At 36.9% G+C, this 20,142-nt stretch overlaps 2 protein-coding genes across 3 annotated transcripts; one reads left to right on the forward strand and one right to left on the reverse strand.

Annotated features, from left to right (window-relative positions):
• The first annotated feature begins 5,609 nt into the window (after positions 1-5,609).
• LOC115968702 (receptor kinase-like protein Xa21) lies at positions 5,610-10,893 on the forward strand. 2 transcript variants are annotated; one of them, XM_031088179.1, is made up of 3 exons: positions 5,611-6,451; positions 6,740-9,034; positions 10,316-10,893. In XM_031088179.1, exons 1-3 carry the CDS (start codon positions 6,016-6,018, stop codon positions 10,669-10,671), a joined length of 3,087 nt encoding a protein of 1,028 aa, XP_030944039.1. In that variant the 5' UTR covers positions 5,611-6,015; the 3' UTR covers positions 10,672-10,893. The 2 variants fall into 2 exon arrangements, with proteins under 2 accessions (XP_030944038.1, XP_030944039.1); XM_031088178.1 differs by having other exon boundaries at positions 5,610-9,034.
• Positions 10,894-11,792: 899 nt separating this feature from the next.
• LOC115968489 lies at positions 11,793-19,743 on the reverse strand. Its single transcript, XM_031087899.1, has 6 exons — positions 19,442-19,743; positions 18,324-18,529; positions 17,776-18,067; positions 14,034-14,141; positions 12,764-13,008; positions 11,793-12,360 (listed from the first exon to the last, which is right to left on the reverse strand). The coding sequence occupies exons 1-6, from the start codon at positions 19,637-19,639 to the stop codon at positions 12,243-12,245; spliced, it is 1,167 nt and encodes a 388-aa protein (XP_030943759.1). The 5' UTR covers positions 19,640-19,743; the 3' UTR covers positions 11,793-12,242.
• Positions 19,744-20,142: the final 399 nt, after the last annotated feature.

Genomic DNA, 20,142 nt, shown 5'->3' on the forward strand with positions numbered 1-20,142 from the left:
CTTCTAATCAAGTGGACGAATAAAACCTGAACACCCTCAAGCATGACGGATCATAAAATATTCTTCAGAAAAAAGAACGAACAAGTAGAAACAACGTCCTCAAGGTGGACGGGTCATCCAGAGGGTGAATTTTAAAAGAAAAACAATAAGTGGACAGATGCATTCAATAAGAAACAACAAAACTGAATAATATTAAGCCCTTAAAGGGAAAAGTTTACATATTATCCACAACGGATGAAAGTTGTTCTCCAAATATATTAAAAAAATTATTGTCTAACTACAGCAACTGTTGGACTTGAGTATCAACCGTCTGCTCTACAAAGTTGTCTGGGTGTGGGGCTACATCGGCGACAAACTGATGGTCTTCCTCCACGACGGGCTGTACTTGTGCGTTCTGGGCTTGTGCTGACTCCCCGTTGCCATGAACTTCGTCATCAACAAAGAGGTCGTCAATGTCCTCTAAGGCGACGGGCATGATGAAGGTTTGAGTTTGGTCCTCAACCTTGATGTTTAAAACATCCAAGTCTAGGTAGGCTTTCTTAATTTGACGGATGGCATCATCGAAGCCTTGAAGGAATGAGTCTCCTAACTCTGAAATCAGGGCGTCGGAGTCACAGTACTCACATATCGCAGCATCATTAGCCTGACAAACCTCATCCTTCAGGTCTGTGTCTCCTTATCCTTTCCTTCAAAGGCTTTCTTCACCTCCTCCGTACTCTGCTTAAGACCTTTTCTCACCTTTTCTGAAAGTTCAAGCTTTTTCTCCATCTTGGGCTTCCAATTTCGCAATTGGTTCAGCTTATCCTCTGTCTGCTCTACCTTCGCCCGTACACATTCCAGGGTCGTCTCGTGGCTAAGACATCGCCCCATCAGCCCTTTCATCATAACCATTGCCTAATAAAAAAGAGTGGAGTTAGATTGGAAGCAAAAGTAAGGGACGGTGATAAGGGTGACGGGCTAGGTTACCTGAGTAATTGCAAAAAGGCCCGTCTCCCCCATGGCCTCCATAAAGTAATTCCCCAAGTCCTCGTAATCCTCAAACGAGATAATGGACGAAATCTGCTCCAAGGCATGTTTAGAATCCTCCCGAAGGAGGACAGGTGGCTTCTCTTGGTTGGTTGACGGACCCTTCATGAGGCCTTTGCCGACCTCGTGTTTCGCTGGGGTGGCCGACTTCGCAACCTCAGCCATAAGCCCTACGACAGGCTCCAAGGAGACTTTGGCCTTTTTGGCAGGACAGTCCCCCTTAGGTAGCGGTTTCCTCTTTACAAACGGGATATTCGGGCCCGTCCCAATGGGAGCCACATCACCTGTTTCTTTTTTCTTTATGGCCTTAGACCTGATCAACGCCCTCCTCTTAGCATCATCCATTTCTGAAAAGGAGGACGGGCAATGTTAGCTACCATGATGAAAATAGAGACCGTTCAAATAAGAATAAAGACGACGGACTTACGTCTTCGAATTTTTTCCTCGTACTTGATGGCGACTGGCGTTGGCTCTGGTCCATCGCAATATCAGTGGATGGTATTAAGTGTAACCAATTTTGCCCAAGTCCTTTCTTCCAGCTGGGTCTTAGAAAAAAAAATTTCGAGCAAGGCAAACTCCTTAATATCAACTTGGGGGCGTCGTCTAACTGCGAAAAGAAAAAGAACGGTAAAAATTGTCAAGTAAGTTATTAAAAGAACGGTTAAAAAAATTTTTATATACTAGGACAGGTGCATACTGGACGGGTGCAATATGCCCCAAGTCGTGTTGACGAGCATGTACTCCGTGTCCCCTGGGCGACACATCCAACCATCACCTTCCAGGAAGAAGAAATGGCTCTTCCAATCCCTATTTGAGTCTGGTGTGTGGTAAATAACCTTCAACAACGGACTCCTGGGTACAAAACTATACATCCCCCTTGACTTGTCAATCTCATCCGAACAGTAGTAGTCGTCAGCCTCCTGGCACCATCAGTCATGGCACCATATAGGACCTCCATTGCTATGAAGACCCCCCAGGTATTGGGGGAAACTTGGTTGACAAATAGTCCCAAGTATTTGAGGAGCTCATGGTGAAGGGAACTTAGCGGAAACCTAAGTCCCACCTTCAGCATCTGCTCATATACTCCGACACCCTCGACTCCATCGTAGTAGCATTTCTCTGACTTATAGGGCAGACGGATGGGGATGCTATCTAGGATTTGGTAGTTATCCCTAAATGTTTTGAAATGGTTTTCCTTGATGGTGGACACGAAGTTATTCACCGTCCATTCTGGTAGCATGATGAACTCCCTAAGTCCATCAGCACCTATGACAGATCCTACTATCTATTCCTTACCGTCATCGAAAGCCTCTTCTTGTTCAACCATCTCCATGTCCTCATTTGTTGAGGACGAGGAGGAGGCGGATGGACTCCTATCTTTACCTGGACTCTCTTGGTCCTTATGACCAGACGGATATACTTCCTCGTAATCCACCCCATCACAGACAACTGATTGGTTACTCGACGCACTAGACATTTCCTACACGTGACAACAAAACCTAAGACTGATGGATCTAGAAATTATGACGGGTGTATAAAATTTAGAAGAATCAATTAAAATAAAAGGGGGCAAAAGTATATCTATAAGATTTATGGGAAGAAAACACTTACCGATCTTGTGAATGAACAGATGAAGTATGGTGATGATAGACGTAGCAACTAGACGGGGTTGTCTCTGACAGGTATGACAGGTGCTCTCTGACAAGTGTGTTTTAACTGAAAATGGAGAAATGAGAAAGGAAGACTCTGTTATTTATAGGGAAGGTGCACGGAAGACGAAGTGACGCTTCGATCCAAGACAAAATCCAATCAGAAGGCAATGCGTGTCATGCTTCATAATGACTTCCTGACAGCCTATCAGATGTTGACGCAGTTCGCGGTCACACCGTCATCTCTTTAGCATTACTCCGTCATCTCTTTAGCTTCACACCATCATCCCTGTAAGCAAAACTGCCATCCCTTTAAGCTAAGCCGTCATCCCCCAAGCTTAGGATTATCACCCCATGAGTCCTTCCACTCATCTACGACGAACCCATAGGGTGAAGAGGGCAACTGAAGAGGATAAAATATGGCTTGACGGGCTTGACTTAATGGGCCTAACGGATCCGAGTCCTTGGGCCAACAAAGAGCTAGCCCAACTTGCACCAAGGCCCATCGTGGATAGATACGGTAAAAACCCTAGATGAAGAGTACTTGCGGCCTACACCTAAATCATCCTAGAATCCCAAAGAAAATAGGAATCCTAACCCTAAAGGAATTCTGGAAGATACGTGCGCCGAAGGAAGATATACCCTAAAAGGAAAGATCTTGCTCATGACATTTGGAACTATTCAAGTAAAGTCCTATAAGGAAAAGACTTCAACGTCAAGGAAGAGGTACTAGCCTTCTACTACTACAAAAGCCCCAATACTCTCATAAATCAAAGTATGCATAATTTACCCCCTCTGGCACTCTAGAGTTGTTAGAATAGTACTAACTTGACCGTCAGAGGGTTTTTGGCCGGTACCACACCGGTGCTCTCTATTAAGTCTTCTTTTTTTGTTATGCAGGTGCTATTTCGAGCACGCGAGTACTGTGTGACTTATTGGTTATTTTTTCGGCATCATCAGAGATAATAAAATGTGTGTTTGAGATTTGTGGATCGGTATTTGGTTGTGAAATTGGAGAAGTTGAGGAAGTGTTTTGAGAAGTTACTTGAATTTTTGTTATTTTAGGATATGAAAGTATTTTATGTTTTGAAATTAAATTTGTAAATTTCAAATTTCAAAATCATTTAATCAATTTGAAAAATAAAGTCTACATATGATATAATATGTTAGTCTCCTAAAAATGTCCAAAAATCTTGACTATTCTAACCTCAAAAATTTAAAGTAGAGCAATTTCACTTAATATTCGGAAATCAATTATATGACAATTGTTTTATATATAAAATATGAATTAATAAAATTGAGTTTCAAAGCATTCAACAATATTGTAGTAAAACATAAATATTATATAACAAAATGAGTATTATAAATAGGTCTTAAAAAACATAAAAATCAATATATATATATATATATATATGTAGAGACCTCACATGGGAAAGCATAAGGTTCTACCAAGTGGCACATTCTATACAAAAAAAAAAATTTGAAATATTCCTAAGTGCCACATCAAAGATAAGAAGAAATTAAATAATGACTTTTTGTTTCATTTGATTCAATATTTTAAAACTTTTCTAATTAAAAAATAAATATTCTGTGTATCTTTTAATTCAATGTTTCAAGACTTTTTATCACTCACACATACACACAAAATTCTTTGCATTTTAATTCACCATTTTCACCTCTTGCACTTCTACCTCTTTATATATACACTGTACTCATAGCTCTTCATGTTATCCCATGTCAAATACACACAAATAAAAAGTGACATCATTTACTTTCAATCTTTTGACGACACTTACCTAACTCTAACATTATTGTTTCATCTAATCCTAACCTATATGAGTTGGCTACAACCAAAAAAGGAGGACTTGCATTTTATACTGAGTGACAATGACAATTACAATTTTGATGTTAAGGTTGAACGTTGTGGATTTGTGAGATTTGTAAATGATGTGATTGACTATGAGTATTTGGGATATGTATTTTGTTTTAGAATTAAGAAGAAAGAGAAAGACACATTTTATATCAACTTTTATTCTATAATATTTCTCCAAAGTTTTTTTTTTTTTTTTTTTTCTCATTACTTCAATTGAATAATTATAATAGATAGGTGTTTACAATTTATGATTGTTTTTTTTTTTTTATATAAACTTAATACTAATAAAGTTCTACAACAATTATGCTATAATACATATACAACATTCTCTAAATCCATTTTATATAAAGTATTACATCATTATCTGTGCATCACACTGATAACTTACTAGTTATTTTCAAATGAATTTACAAAGTAACTATGAGAAATTATCTAGTTTTAAGGAAATGGACACTCATGTAGATGTGGCATTTTAAAATAAAATATCACATGTGGAACTCAAATTTATCAAACACTTCAAAATAAGAGAGGCGAGGCAAAGGTATATTATTTTTTATGGTCCACATGGGAAATTTTTATTTAAAATGTCACATTAGACGGTCCGCATCAGTGCCTATTTGCTTGAACCTTGTGAACTCGAATTTCAAAAGAGAAATAATTTTCGGATAGAGACTTTTCAACAATATTTTTTTTTCTTGCAAAAACTAAATATTTGAATAAAAAAAATATATATCAAAGCTGTGCGTTTTTATATGTTTAATCCACTAACTCCAAAAATAGTGTAGCTAAATTCAAATCATTTCCCTCTCCTTGTCATCCCTTGCCATTTTCTCTCTCTCTACACCACTGGATCAAGAGGATGTTGTTCTCACCAAAACCGTGAGTTTTGGTTTTTCTGACCGTTCATATATATATATATATATATATATATATAGGTAGTAGATAAGTGTCAAAATCTTCAATTTAATTTGGGTCCGGAACTGACAAGTTAAGCCTCCAAATTAGACCAGCAGACCATTCTCATAATGACGAACTTTCCTTCAAATCATTTCCCTCTCCTCGCCCTCCCTTCCCTTTCTCTCTCTCTACGCTACTGGATCAGGAGAATATTTTTCTCACCAAAACCGTGAGTTTTGGTTTTTTCTGACTGTTTATATAGGTAGTAGATAAGTGTCAAAATCTTCAATTCAATTTGGGTCTTGAAATTAGACTAGCAGACCATCATCATAATAACGAACTTTCCTTCAAAATCAGAGTGAACAATAAGTCTAAATTTATTTGGATTTTAACAAGTGCAATTTTAGTGGTCAAGCTCTGAGATTCCATGTTTCTGATACCTTCTAATCTTCTATGTCATCACCTCCCTATAAGTCCACAATTACTTGGCCATTATTCATTGCCATAAACATATACTGTTGAAGTCTCGTGTGATAGCCCTCTGATACTCCGAACTCCAAAGAGCCTTCTATGTCTCCCTTCACACTCATGATGCTAATTAAAAGGCGATCCATTCTCCTGCTCCTGGCTTTTCTGTTAGTGCAGCCATGTATACTTCACTCATCCCACTCTTCCAACAACTTTACAGATCAATCAGCTCTCATTGCCTTCAAATCTGAAATCAGTTTTCTTCCCAATGATACAGTCTTCTCTGCTGGTAACTGGTCCACAACAACAAACTTCTGTGACTGGTTTGGGGTCTCTTGCAGCCGACGCAGACAAAGAGTCACAGCCTTGAACCTTTCCTATGTGGGTCTACAAGGCACCATTTCCCCTCATATTGGCAACCTCTCCTTCCTAGTCTCACTTGATCTTGGAAACAACAGCTTCTCTGGTTTTCTGCCACATGAGATTGGTAATCTACACCGCTTGAGGGAACTTTGGCTGCCAAACAACTTATTGGAAGGTAATATTCCTCCAACTCTACATAATTGCCAGAAGCTTGAACTTTTATCTCTTTATGGAAACAATTTAAATGGTAGCATACCTAAAGATTTAGGCATGTTACCAAGGCTTAGCCAGATAAATCTTAGTACAAACCGTCTTATGGGTACAATACCATCGTCCCTCAGCAATTTGTCGTCATTTAAGGTATTGTATTTGTACTCCAATAGCCTCACTGGTGCATTTCCTCTTGTCATCTTTAACTTATCTTCTCTAGAGAAAATTGATATTACAGAAAATAATCTCTCAGGAACCCTTCCAATGGATCTTTGTAGCCGTTGTCCTAATCTTCAAGAACTGTATATTTCCTTGAACATATTCAGTGGTAAGCTCCCTTCACAGTTTAATAACTGCAGAGAGCTTTTAGACTTATCTCTAGCATACAATATGTTTGATGGAAGTATTTCAAAAGGTTTTGGGAGTTTAAAAAGGCTTGAAAGCCTCTATCTTGGAAATAACTACTTAATTGGAAATATTCCTCCTATATTAAGCAATTTATCGATGTTACAATTGTTTTTTGCTCAAGAAAACCACATTAAAGGAAACATTCCAAGTGACTTCTGGCGTCTCCAAAATCTGAATATATTGGTTGTTGAGAACAATAATCTCACTGGGACAATATCCGAAAATGTTTTCAACATTACCTCTCTACAAGAGCTCAGCTTGGCGGGCAATTCCTTGTCTGGAATTAATCTTTCATTAGCTACTAAGATCTCTTGCCCTTATCTTTCAACGTTGTATCTTGGTAGCAACAAAATTAGCGGTCGTATCCCATCATATCTTTCAAATTTTTCTGACCTCCGCGATGTAGATTTTTCTGAAAATATACTCTCTGGGCCTATACCAAGAAGTCTTGGAAACTTAAAATATCTCATTTACCTTTTTCTGGATGAGAATCAACTAACAGGGGAGCCTGGGCATCAAGAGAATAGTTTCCTTACATCTTTAACCAGTTGCACATCTTTAAAGATGCTAAGTATATCCCTCAATCCCTTGAATATTACAATTCCGGAAACCATTGGAAATTTTTCGGGTTCGCTTAAAACCATTTATGCAAGGAAAAGCCAAATACGGGGTCAAATTCCAATGGGAATTGGTTCCTTGAAAAATTTGACCTGGCTTGATTTGAGCTATAACAAATTGTCTGGAAATTTGCCGTCAACATTAGGGGGATTAGAGGAATTGCAAAGATTGCATCTTAGAGACAATAATATTGGAGGAAACATTCCAGAAGAGCTTTGTCAGCTAATCAAGCTGGGAGAATTATTTCTCTCAAATAACAAAATTTCTGGATCCATCCCAAATTGCATTGGAAACCTCAGTTTTTTGCAGAGATTAAACTTGAGTTATAACAAACTGACATCATCAATCCCATTGAATGTGTGGAATCTTGAAAATATGTTGTTCTTGGATTTATCATCAAATTCCCTCAGCGGATCTTTGTCTCCAAACATGAGAACACTCAAAGTTATTGAGTACGTGAATTTATCTCATAACCAAATTACTGGAAATGTTCCAAGTATCATTGGTGCTTTTGAAAGCTTGGACAATCTTGATTTGTCAAAGAACTCATTTCAAGGACAAATTCCAGATTCTTTTGGGCAATTGAAAGGATTGAATCGGCTGAACCTTTCTAACAATAATCTCTCTGGTGCAATTCCTAAGTCTCTTGAGGTACTTCAGCTTCTCAAGCATTTGAATTTGTCATTCAATAAGTTATCGGGAGAGATTCCATTTGGTGGACCTTTTGCAAACTTCAAGGCAGAATCATTTTTAGGTAATGAAGCACTTTGTGGGAATTCAATTTTTGGAGTTCCACCTTGCACAAGTCCTAGTTCTAAAGAAGCAAGGGTGAAACAACTTTTGCTCAGATATATTGTTCCCAGCATTGCATCAATTATAATCTTTGCAACACTGATCATTATGCTAAGAAGACATCCACAATATAACATGCAAATTCCAAGTTCACTTTTCACATTACCTACAATGGATCACAGAATGATATCATATCATGAACTTTGTCGCGAGACAAATAACTTTTGTGAAAGCAACTTGCTTGGAATCGGAGGGTTTGGTGTTGTGTACAAAGGGATACTGTCTGATGGGACTATTGTTGCAGTCAAAGTTCTAAAACTGCATTTAGAGGGTACTTTTAAAAGTTTTGATGCTGAATGCAAGTTGTTAAGGGCATTCCGACATAGGAATCTTGTTAAAGTCATTAGTGTATGCTCTAGTCTCGAGTTTAAAGCTTTAGTGTTGCAGTACATGTCAAATTATAGCCTTGAAAAGTGGTTATACTCTCACAACTACTACTTGAATCTTGTTCAAAGAGTAGGCATTATGGTTGATGTTGCATCGGCACTAGATTATCTCCACAATGGCCAATTAGAATGCGTGGTGCATTGTGATTTGAAGCCTAGCAATATTCTTTTGGACGAGGACATGGTTGCACATGTTGGGGACTTTGGCATTGCAAAGATTTTAGCTGAAAACAAGGACGCAACCCAAACCAAAACCATTGGTACAATTGGCTACATCGCACCAGGTATACACAAAGTCACCTCTATTCATTTAATTACTTGGCTAATTTCATGAATAACTTTAGTAGTGGCTAATTTTAGGAATAACAATGTGCATGGTAGTTCAAATCAGCTCGTAATCTAGTTGCATTAGATTAATAGTTTGATTTATCTTGTCAAATACAATTTAATTCAATAGTATTTCAACACTAGACTCGTAAATGCAACCATGGTATTGATATGGCTTGTTGCATCAGTCTATGTAAAATAGAAAAAAGCTTCACATTTTACCTAATCAATCCCAAAAACCTCATACATCAACCAATGTAAAATTGTGCAAAAATCTATTTTTGCTATAGTAATTGTGTAAATATACAAGGCTATGTAGCTTTGCAAATGCATATTTTTACAATTATTTACTTCACCCCATTAGGAAGAGAGAGATATGATTTGAAATAATAATAATAAAATTGGTAAGTAAATAGTATTTTTAATGAAAAGTAGTGTGAAATAGATAATTTAATCTGGTGTGTTTTGAAAAGTGAATATGTAAAATGAAAAAAAAAAAAAAGTTTTTATTCTAAAATAAATAAATAAAATTGCACGAGTTAATACGAATGCTCTCCCACTTTATAGCTATCAACAATATACAAAAGTAGTAATCTGATAAATCAATTTTCCTAAATTGACTATAAAAGTTTAGTTATGGTGATCAACCTCCAAGGCTAATACAACTCTTTTCGAAATCTAACTCAAGTGAATATGTAGTGATACGAAGGAGGGTTCATATTTGGCTTGGAAGTTGGAAGCTAAAAATAATTACAAAAGTATATAACCAATATTAGGAACACAAATTTCTTCACAAATTGTCAATAAAAACTTTATATAGACCTATCACTAATATCACTTTTATTATTTACAAATCACAATATACCACATTAATGATTGTGAAAAAAAGTACACTACATTATGCGTTAAACCAAACAACTATTCATAACAAAGGTAAACCATAAGAACATAATAGAAAATAGACATAAAGAATTGGTCATGGCACAATTGAACCAAAAATAAATAAATAGAAGAATCTAGTATACATATCAAGTGATGCATGATGGATGGATACAGTAAAAACCTATTTTCCTTTTTTTCTTTTTCTTTTTTTTTTTTAAATCCTTGTATGAATGGGGTGTGGCCTATGTGGGTGTGTGTACCCACTGAAAGTTTTTATTGGCAAAGTTTTTACTATTTTTGGGCAAACATGTAGATCATTAACTTAAAAGACTTTTTGACATATATGAGTATGGCAGAGTATGGTTCTGAAGGGAGAGTATCCACCAAAGGTGACATTTATAGCTATGGGATAATATTGTTGGAGATGATCACAAGAAAGAAACCAACCGATGAAATGTTTGTTGGAGAACTAAGTATGAGGCAATGGATTGCATCAATTCCTGACAAAATGAAAGTCATGGACGATGGTTTGCTTAGGATAGAAGATGAAAGAGATGCGACTGTCATGCAAACTATCCTTTCGTCTATCTTGGAATTAGGCTTGAGGTGTTCTGAAGAATTACCAGATGAAAGACTTGACATCAAGGATGTGGTGGCCAAGGTTAACAAAATCAAATTGGCACTACTTGGAAACAGAAATAGGGGTGTTTGATATTTGCGCTATTGCTCAAGTTTCTTATGCGTGCACATGTAAAGTCCTTGTTAAAGCTTGCTTTCCTTTCCTTTTCCTTTTTTTTCAAGGTGTAATTTTGTGACCCTAGTTTGGTATGTCCTTTAATTTTATAAGCTTTATAAGTAGTATGTCACTACTCACTTGGGACCAAAATCAATCAAAATTATCCAAGTTATTAATATTTGAAGTTAATAACCAAGATTTTAATTTATTGCATAAAGATACTGAGTTTGACAATTAAAATCTTTTAAGAACAAATGTGACTAGGATCTTTTGAATAAGAAAATCTACACTCTTTTAGTATCAATAGGCAAAGAATGACAAACGAAAATTTTCACTCCATCACCCCCACAGTGCCTGTGAATCTGTGATTGTATTTATTTTAAGCAACTATATGAAGGGCATAAATACCAATTATATGAAGGACTGACAAATACAATTACACAAATGTTCTTGATACAAATATGTATAAAATTTGCCAGCAGTAAGTTGGGAACGTTGTTTTCTTTTTCTTTTTCTTTTTTTTGGCTTAATAACCTAAGCACGATTTTTAAAGAGGGTTTAGCTTGAATTTGATCTTTCTAGAATTTAGCAGGAGTCAGCCCCTTATTGAAAAAATGGGCTTACTAGTCTTTCGTGGGTACATTACATACATAATGCCACCATAAAACCCCTTCCTTAACAAAATAAAAATCAATCTTAACGTGCTTCATCCTAGCTCGAAACACACAATTTTATACATTTTTTCCTTTTTGTTTTTTTTTTAAAAAAAAAAAAAAAAAGGACTAGACCAATCATTAACAGAAGCAAACCATGACAAAAGATTTTTCACCTAAAAAGTTAAAACATGCCATAACAGAGCATTTATATAGCATAACAACCATTCCAATTAGCACTTGAATAAACTTGCACTGGGGCTTTGTAAAATTTATAATTGCTGAGATTTTTTTATCACATTATCAGTCTTTATCCATATTCTCCCAGGCCAATAGATAACAGTTATCTCTTAAGTGGATCAATTATAAATCTCTGATTATATCCATTACGCAATTGTATAAAATCACACATTCATATCCTTCTTCAGTAAATGAGACAGCAAATAACAACCATCAAGATTTAATCACCAGGCCAAAAGAAAATAAAACAAAAACTACAAGACCTGATCCAATGAAATGTTCAACCTCTTTCTCTCTCCAAGCAATTAGGTGGCCCTGGTTGTATACAAAGTAAGATCACCAAATTCTACCTTTCACATATTTATCTGTAAGATTTATTTGCTTATTATCATTATCACATAAATTCAATACGGACAATAAATACTTCATTATCTTCCAGTAATGTGTTAGTGACAACAAAGACAAAACTATTGAAACCCACAATATACTTACAACAAACATACCAAGAAGTAAACTTCCATTCATAAATGAACTCTCCGTTTGCAAAAGCTTAGGTGGCCTACGGTTGTACCTCACTTCCAGCCTCTTCAAGTCGCAAAACAAGGTCTGTGTACACATCTATATACAAATGGAAGCAGTTCAAAAGAGAAACTTTCAAGCAACTTGCTCACCACTAGAAGCATCATCTTCAGCATTAATTGGCAGGTATAAGAGTTCCATCAGCTCCATCCGATACTCCAGGCCTCGGAGATAGTGCCCCAACAACATGCACCTAATGGGAGAAAAAAGATAGAACAGAAAGAACCAACAATTGCAGGAAGTAAATTATATTCAAGATTAGAACAGGTCACCTGAATACAATTGAGAATACATGGTAAGGGTGGAAAACTTTAAAAAGAAGAAAAGAAAAAGCTAGACACCAGAAAGAATAACTGAATCATCCAAAAATGAGTCATTGAGTTCGCCTTCAGACTACTCATACCCAAAAAGTGCAAGGAAATTCACAAAATGACCATGATTCAGAACAAGTTCAGTTTATGGATGGTTCAAATTTTCAATCCCAAACAACCAAGTGGAATAAGAAATCCCAGATAGAAAGAGGATAACTTAAAACAAAGGGAAAAAAACTGAAATCAAATGAATATGAAAGCAGAGAGAGAAAGAGCTGGACTAACCAGAAGAGGAGACGTGCCAAGTAGTCCCGAGTTAGTGAAATGAGGGGCTGAAATTGCAGTGAGGTGTTCTCAACAAGCTCAGCACAATCTTCACTCCCCACATTTACTATTCCAGTTGGCGAATTCTCTGACAGAGGAGGAGCCTTAGAATGCATCTTGGGAGATAGGGTGGCAAGGAGACCATGAATGATGGAGTGGATTATTTCTTTCAATTCGGGAGATGTAGGTTCTGATAATTCAGCTACCTGTGCATAGAACTATTTGTATCAGCCACAAGATGGACACATGAAAAAAAAAATAAAGATAGAAAGCTAAATTCAAAGTTAGTTACATGATGAGGGTAAATCCAATACCTGGAGTTCATTGCTCATGAGAAGGTATGCAAGATGAGAATGTATCAAAAACGCAAACTGATGTGTAAATAACACATCCAGACCCCAAATATGGTATGGAGGAAAATTTTTAGTAATAACTATAATTAAGTTACTATCTTATAAGAGCAGGTTTAAACTATTAAAACATTAGCATAGAAGCAATGTTGAAAAACCTGATATCTTGCACTACACAGTCCAAAAGTTAACCAAAGACCACACTTCATCCCTATACATCCAAGGCCATGAATTAGATTGAAACTTAGTAATATGAGCATGTAAATTTTTTTTCTTGGTAAGTTACACATGCACCCAGGAGATCTTGAACCTACAACCTCACCCTCCACCCCAATATTATGGGAGGAGAAAGTGCCACTTGAGCTATTGCTCACCGAACCTTATGTAATGGAGGAAATGCAGGAACAGGTTACTATACTCAGAAAATGTCAAGTTATACCAAATCAGGAGCTGAATGTATGATTGGGTTTAGTAGTATAATTTTATCAGACTTTTTCTCTATTACAAAACTGTGAGGATAGCAATGAGCCCACAACCTAGAAACAACTACAGCAGTTAACACACTCACTGACACTACCTGAAAAGTAAACAAAAAATATGAAACTTCGTTCAAATTTGCACATCCCATTCTATTAGCGGAGAAAAGAACAGAACAAGGATTATTCTGTAATAAAAGAAACAGTCTTATTGCAAGTAAAACCCTCAGGAACTAGGAAAAAATATTCATAGAAACAAACGTAGCATTACACAGTTTAGAGAGACTTGAGTTTTTCACAGTTGCTCTAGCATATTTCCCGTGTACTAGAGTAATTTTCTAATATCAATAAATTGATCTTTCACTAATCAAATATAAATAACTAAAATAAAATGAGAGTTATTACCTTTTCTGGTTGTAGAGATCTCAAGTAATCCAGCAAATCATTTTTTTCCTCACCAACAAACTGTTGCATTTGAAGCGCAGCACTTTTCCTCTTGACTTCATGAAGTTCCTATGATGAAGTAAAATTGAATTATGAGTACACAACTACACATTCTGACCACAATGACAGTCATGATGAAGAAAAGAAAAGAATTAAATTGCAAAAATCACCAAGGGAATGTCCAAACTTGGAAGAGGGAAAAAATTCTTTCAAATTAAAAATAAAACAAGGAATTTGAAAGTTTTCAAGTTAAGATATTATGTTATCAATCAACAAGATACAGAACTCCAATCAACAAACTAGAGGTCTTCAATCAAAAGACACTTGGATTCATATGATTAAATGACCGGTCTACAGAACAACTCTATTGTGCTACTGAAATACCATTTCTGCATATCACCAGATGAACCAGCTCAGGTATGCAAAATGAAAAGAAATTTCCTAGAACTCGGACACTATCATAACCAACAATCCACCAAATATATACTATGGATGTTATGAGGATGATATCCAGACTTTTGAGATATAACTGTTTGGTCAGTTTCTAGTTTAAGATAAAAAAATAAATGCTCGGTCAATTGGTAAACAGATTCACATAAGATGAGTTGCTTTTTCAAAGTAATCTGCAACCTGATTACAAATCCCATAATTAAACAAATAACTCCCAATTATTGCAGAAAAGAATCTGCGTAATGTAAGTCACCCAATGTGCCTTCTAATGTTTGTGATAGGGGTAAAATTGTACTATTGTACTATTAGTGTAATTACCCTCATATAAATAATATTCACGTGTTAGGGTAAATTAATTAACCCTAAACACACGTCCTGAGAACATGGTATTAGAGCAATTAAAAACCTATATCTGCTGCAAACGCTAGCATTCCGGCATTCCGCTATCAACTCCAGTGGGAATATTCTCCGGAAACCACATAACTTGACTCAACAATCCTTGTGACTACAACCACCTAGCCTCAACCCATAAACCTGAGCCTTAGCTCTTGATGTTTTTTCTCTCTTAGAATATTTCTTGTATGCCAAGGGTTTCTTTTTTATTTATTAATCATCCCCCCAAAAAAAGGAAAAAACTACAGCCTTAGCCCTCAACCTGCACTGGTAACAAACCCAGTCAACATCCACAACAGCCAATCATGTTGTCAGACCAAGGCAACATTGTTCTCAGCTCAACTCTGCAATCAAGTCTGTGTCAAGTCTTCCCCATGACTACTACTACACCAAGAAACATCCTTGAGCCCATCATGAACTCCGCCAATTGAGGATAGGATGGCTCCTACTAGCTCTTCCCCCCCTAAGAACCACACATGCGAGTTCCCCCGCATAAGGCTCAAGCAGCGAAGGCCCTTTCCTTCGTGCTTGGTAAGCGCTTCGCTGTAGCCAAGCTTACTGCTAGCCTATCGGCTAGACCCAAGCTTTGACCGCGACTGCTCGTCGCTTCTGGCCACCTTTTTCCATCACCCGAGATCCAAGTCAGCACTGGAAAAGATCTCTTGATTCCTCGCGGCCAGGCCAGCTTGGAAGCAAGCTACCTGTCGCCTATCTCGCCCACTTTCTTATTATTAGAAAGAAAGGTTGCACCTTTTCAAATCCATTGAGGCCTCCAGAATATAGCCAACTCCCAATTACCAACGTTAATATGCTCTTCAATTGGCCTAATCAAACCCCTACAATCAACCATCTCTCTGGTTAGAATCGATACACACCTTCCCGACTGCTGTTGGCTCAATCCATCCCGATATGTGTCAACTTATCTTTCTGTGTGAAACCCGCTATAATAACATGTCAATCTGTGCAATTATTGTGTTGATGTGCTATAATAACATGTCAATCTGTGCAATTATTGTGTTGATGTGCCAATATGTGTCAACTTATCTTTCTGTGTGAAACCCGCTATAATAACATGTCAATCTGTGCAATTATTGTGTTGATGTGCCGATATGTGCAACTGTGCGTGCGACTGTCTAGTTATCTGGTAGTATGTTGGGTCAGACGTTTTCTTTACTTGTGATGACTTATGTGAGCATAAAACAACTTGGGTTAATTTTATAATTTCTTGGCAATTATCGTGGTAAAGGAGTTGAGATCATTTGTTTGCCTTCTGAGCTTATTGTTGATCTATAGGCTAACGGTTGTGTGATCTATAGACTTGTGCAGGAACAGGCCCAAAGTTTGTATTATGGTGTCAATAATCTCATACACATTTATAGCCTCCATCAAGCTTATTTCTCCCTTGCTCTTAATGACCTCTCTCCAGAAGATTGTTATGCCAAGTTTACAGGTATATATGAGGAGCCTAATCTTTACCAATGTCTTTCTACTGATATCACAGTCATGCAAAAGCAAAGAGTGTGCATGCATGCAGCCTAGTTTCTATCTGAGTTGCCTCCAATATTTGAGCTAGTAAAGACACAAAGTTTCAGAAGGAATTTCCCTTTCTTGATGAGGTTTTTAGTCAACTTAGGTAGCCTGTCTATTTGTTTCTGGTCCAGTTACATAATCCTCTAATGAGAAATCTGCTTTTGGCACCGCTATGGGGACTAGTACATTGAGACTGTGAGTAAGGGGAAGGGTGGCAGAGGATGCGGTCCCTGCAAATGCAATTACTGTCCCGGTGAGAATCATACGCTAGATTTTTGTTGGGATCTCATGGGAAACTCTCAACTCTTTAGGTTAGTCTTTAGGAGAATGAAAATACTCAACAGTTACTTACAACAACTTTCACAACTGCTAACATTCATTCACCAACTTTCACAACCTAGTAGTATCCACTCCTAAGAAAAGTGTTATCTAGTGTCTCTACAATCTAATTTGATTGCATGACTTCTTCCACTGCTATTCTAAGTAAGACAAATACTCAAACTGTTTGTCTCGCCACTCAAGAATCCTAGGTCATTTACTCAGGTCATTTACTCAGGAGCCACTGATTATTATATGACTGGTACTTCAGGTTTGCTTTCCGACCTTGGGCATCTTCAGATCTTCCTAGTGTGTTGGCAAATGGCTCAACCACTATTATTTCTAGTTTGGGCACTGCTAACCTTAGATTGTGTCTGTTAACTATGTTAACAGGTACATAAGCATGGTCAATAATGTAAAAAATTATATCCACTTCTCCAAAATTACTGTAGATGACTATTGTCCAAAAAACTCTTACATAAAACTTCCAAAACTTGGGATAAGATATATTAAGATACTGTGAACAAGCATCCACCTCATAGTGTTCATATGCTCTTTCCAATCATGCCATGACTGAAGACTCATAATAATCCGTGAACCATGCAAAACTTGGGATTGAAACAGATGTCAATGGTAGCATCGAATCAGCATTAGCCCAATAAATGATATCCCTCCATAAAATTCCACGAAAACAAAGCTCTAAATCCCAAGTACTGACTAGTTGGGGAAGCTAAATATCCATTTTCTCCAATGAACTCTATCAAGGACTGTCTACTTCATTAATCAGGGATGTGCCTTCTATCAGACCTTTGTAGTTCATCTACTGCCATCCACACTATTTCCAAGATCAAAGGATAAAATATCAATTGAAATGTCAAGATAAAATATCAACAATGTCCAACTTTTGATACCATTATCTTAGTCATTCAATGAATCATGAAATTCAACTAATTCAAAAACATACTCTGATCTATTAATCTACCAAGAAAAATTATTTAGTGCTAGAAAATACCTTCTTTATTGAAGATAAACGAGACTGCAAATGAAGAATATAATGTTCAGCTTCAGGGGACATTTCACCAAGGTCTTGAATATCAAAATTCTCCGACAAGTCTTCAGTGAATTTTTCAAATTTGGATGACAATTCATGTTCTCCAGATAAATTAATTATACTTGCATTGTCAAGCAACAACCCTTGTAAATCAAGTCTACTATTTTCTGGTATTTGTTTTTCAGGATTTCCTTCCTGCATATCAAGGTTTCTTTCAAGGCAAAGCCTAAATTCAGCATTCCGCAATGTATACCTGCAATAGAAGATAAATACCATTTATAAATCTTTGAAATTTTGACAGACATAAGTCAGTGACTGAAAAAGAGGGAGATCCTATATATAGGCTTAAAGAGAACATAATTTGAAGACAATGAAAACAAGGTTTCCTACAAACACCAAAACTGTTCAAATAAGCATATGAATTCAGGTTCTCTTCTTGTCTCTATCTCCTCAGCAATTGCATTAAAGTACAGATTAAGTAATGCACATAATAATGAAAATGAACATACCCTGTCATCATTGAAGAAACCAATAACTTTGAGAGAGGTTCCCACAACGCCTCAATGAGAACCTGAAATTGATCAGATGGAAGTAAGCCCAACATGCCAGATATAGTCCGTTTCATGGCATCCACCGTCATTGGTGGCACATCTTTCTGAATGTGGCCCACGTCTAATGGCTCTATCTCCTGTATCAAACTTGAGAGAACCGATTTCTGAAAAATTAAACACTCTAACATCAGATACAAGATCAAAACACAACCATTATTATGTACATACATTGATTATAGCAAGCATAAATCAAATACAAAGAAGTTAAAAATCCCAACAAAAAAATAAAAAGAACTTGCTAAGTTATCTACAAACACAAACTCGCCAAGAACCTTGTAGCTCAATTGGCACCTAGGATACATGGACACTTCATTTAGGGTGCCATATCAGTGTCATTCCAGAGTCGTACCAACCATTTTATGTTATAATTTTTCAGAAATTGCTCATATCGCTATGTCAAACTTGTACCCATGTCCATGCTTCCTAGACTGGCATTTCCTAGTGCTTTCAATGAAGACATATAGGATTCAAATCCCTCCTCCAACTACTGAATTATCAAAAAAAAAAAAGTTATCTACAAATTCATTGCTACTTGTATACCCCTGCAACTACTACTAAGATATATTGAAGATAAAAATGTGCTAGTTTCCGATGAAGCAGCATTTAAACCCACTTCTTTAAACACCCCATTAAGAATGCCGGTTAACTATGTTTAATATCATTTGTAATCTATAAATAAAAATCTCAACATATAATTTTTTGGTCATTTTATGTGCTAAGTTTTTTCAATCTGAAAAGCTTTTGAAATTTTAAACAGAGATTACATCTACCATAAAGTTCATTTCAAACTCAGAGATTAATCAATTAATTATACTTTGAATTAAAACCCAAATCAGTTCATTCACTACCTACTTATTAGACTAAGCTGAAACTAAAGCACACAAATTCATACCAGTCTTACTTAGTTGAGCAAAAAAAGCTAAGTTCTCAATGTTCTCAAATAATCAACAAACGAAATTGATCGAATTGAATTGAAAGAAAGCAAAACAAAGAGCAAATAGTAGATAGAAGCTGACCTTGGAGTTGGAGCTGAGGTCGTCAAAAGAGGCGGCGGAGGAAGAGGCGAGGACTAGGGTTTGGAATTTTCCAGGGTTTGCGGAAGAGCGAAGAGGGAAAGAGAGGGAGAAGGAAGGGAAGCGAGGGCATGGAGAAGGAAAGTGTCGCGGAGGAAGAGGGAGAGAATTGGAGAGGAACCAGGAGGTAGAGGTTGCCATTAACAACAACAACCACAACCACCGCTACTCTCTCTCTCTCTCTCCCTCTCTGTCTATGTGTATTTTTCTATGACTCAGTGCGTGTAATTGCAGCCACGAATTAAGGACAGTCACGGCCTACAAAAAGTACATCTACAAAACAAAAATTCACAAATTACACAAATTATTAGTGATAGGTAGGGCTGTCCAGCGGTTCTTTGACCTGTCCAAACCAACCGGGTCCGACCGACCCGCATCCCAACGGGTGAACCTGAAACATGTAGTGAGTCGGATTCGGGTGTATTTCTTTCAAAACCCGATTATTCGGGTCGGGTAGCGGTTTAAGGAAGAAAAAACCCGCATTACCCGACCCGACCGATATTTAAAAAAAAAAAAAAAGTAATTCAGCACTCAGTTTACCCGTGAAGACTGAGTCACTGAAGGGTGCTATCCAAGACTGAAATGAGGAGACTGATTGGACTTAAAGCACTCAGTTTGTTTTTTGTTTTACACGCTAAGTTCAA

This window comes from Quercus lobata, chromosome 11 (assembly GCF_001633185.2).
Source record: "Quercus lobata isolate SW786 chromosome 11, ValleyOak3.0 Primary Assembly, whole genome shotgun sequence".
In the NCBI taxonomy this organism is placed as follows: Eukaryota; Viridiplantae; Streptophyta; class Magnoliopsida; order Fagales; family Fagaceae; genus Quercus; species Quercus lobata.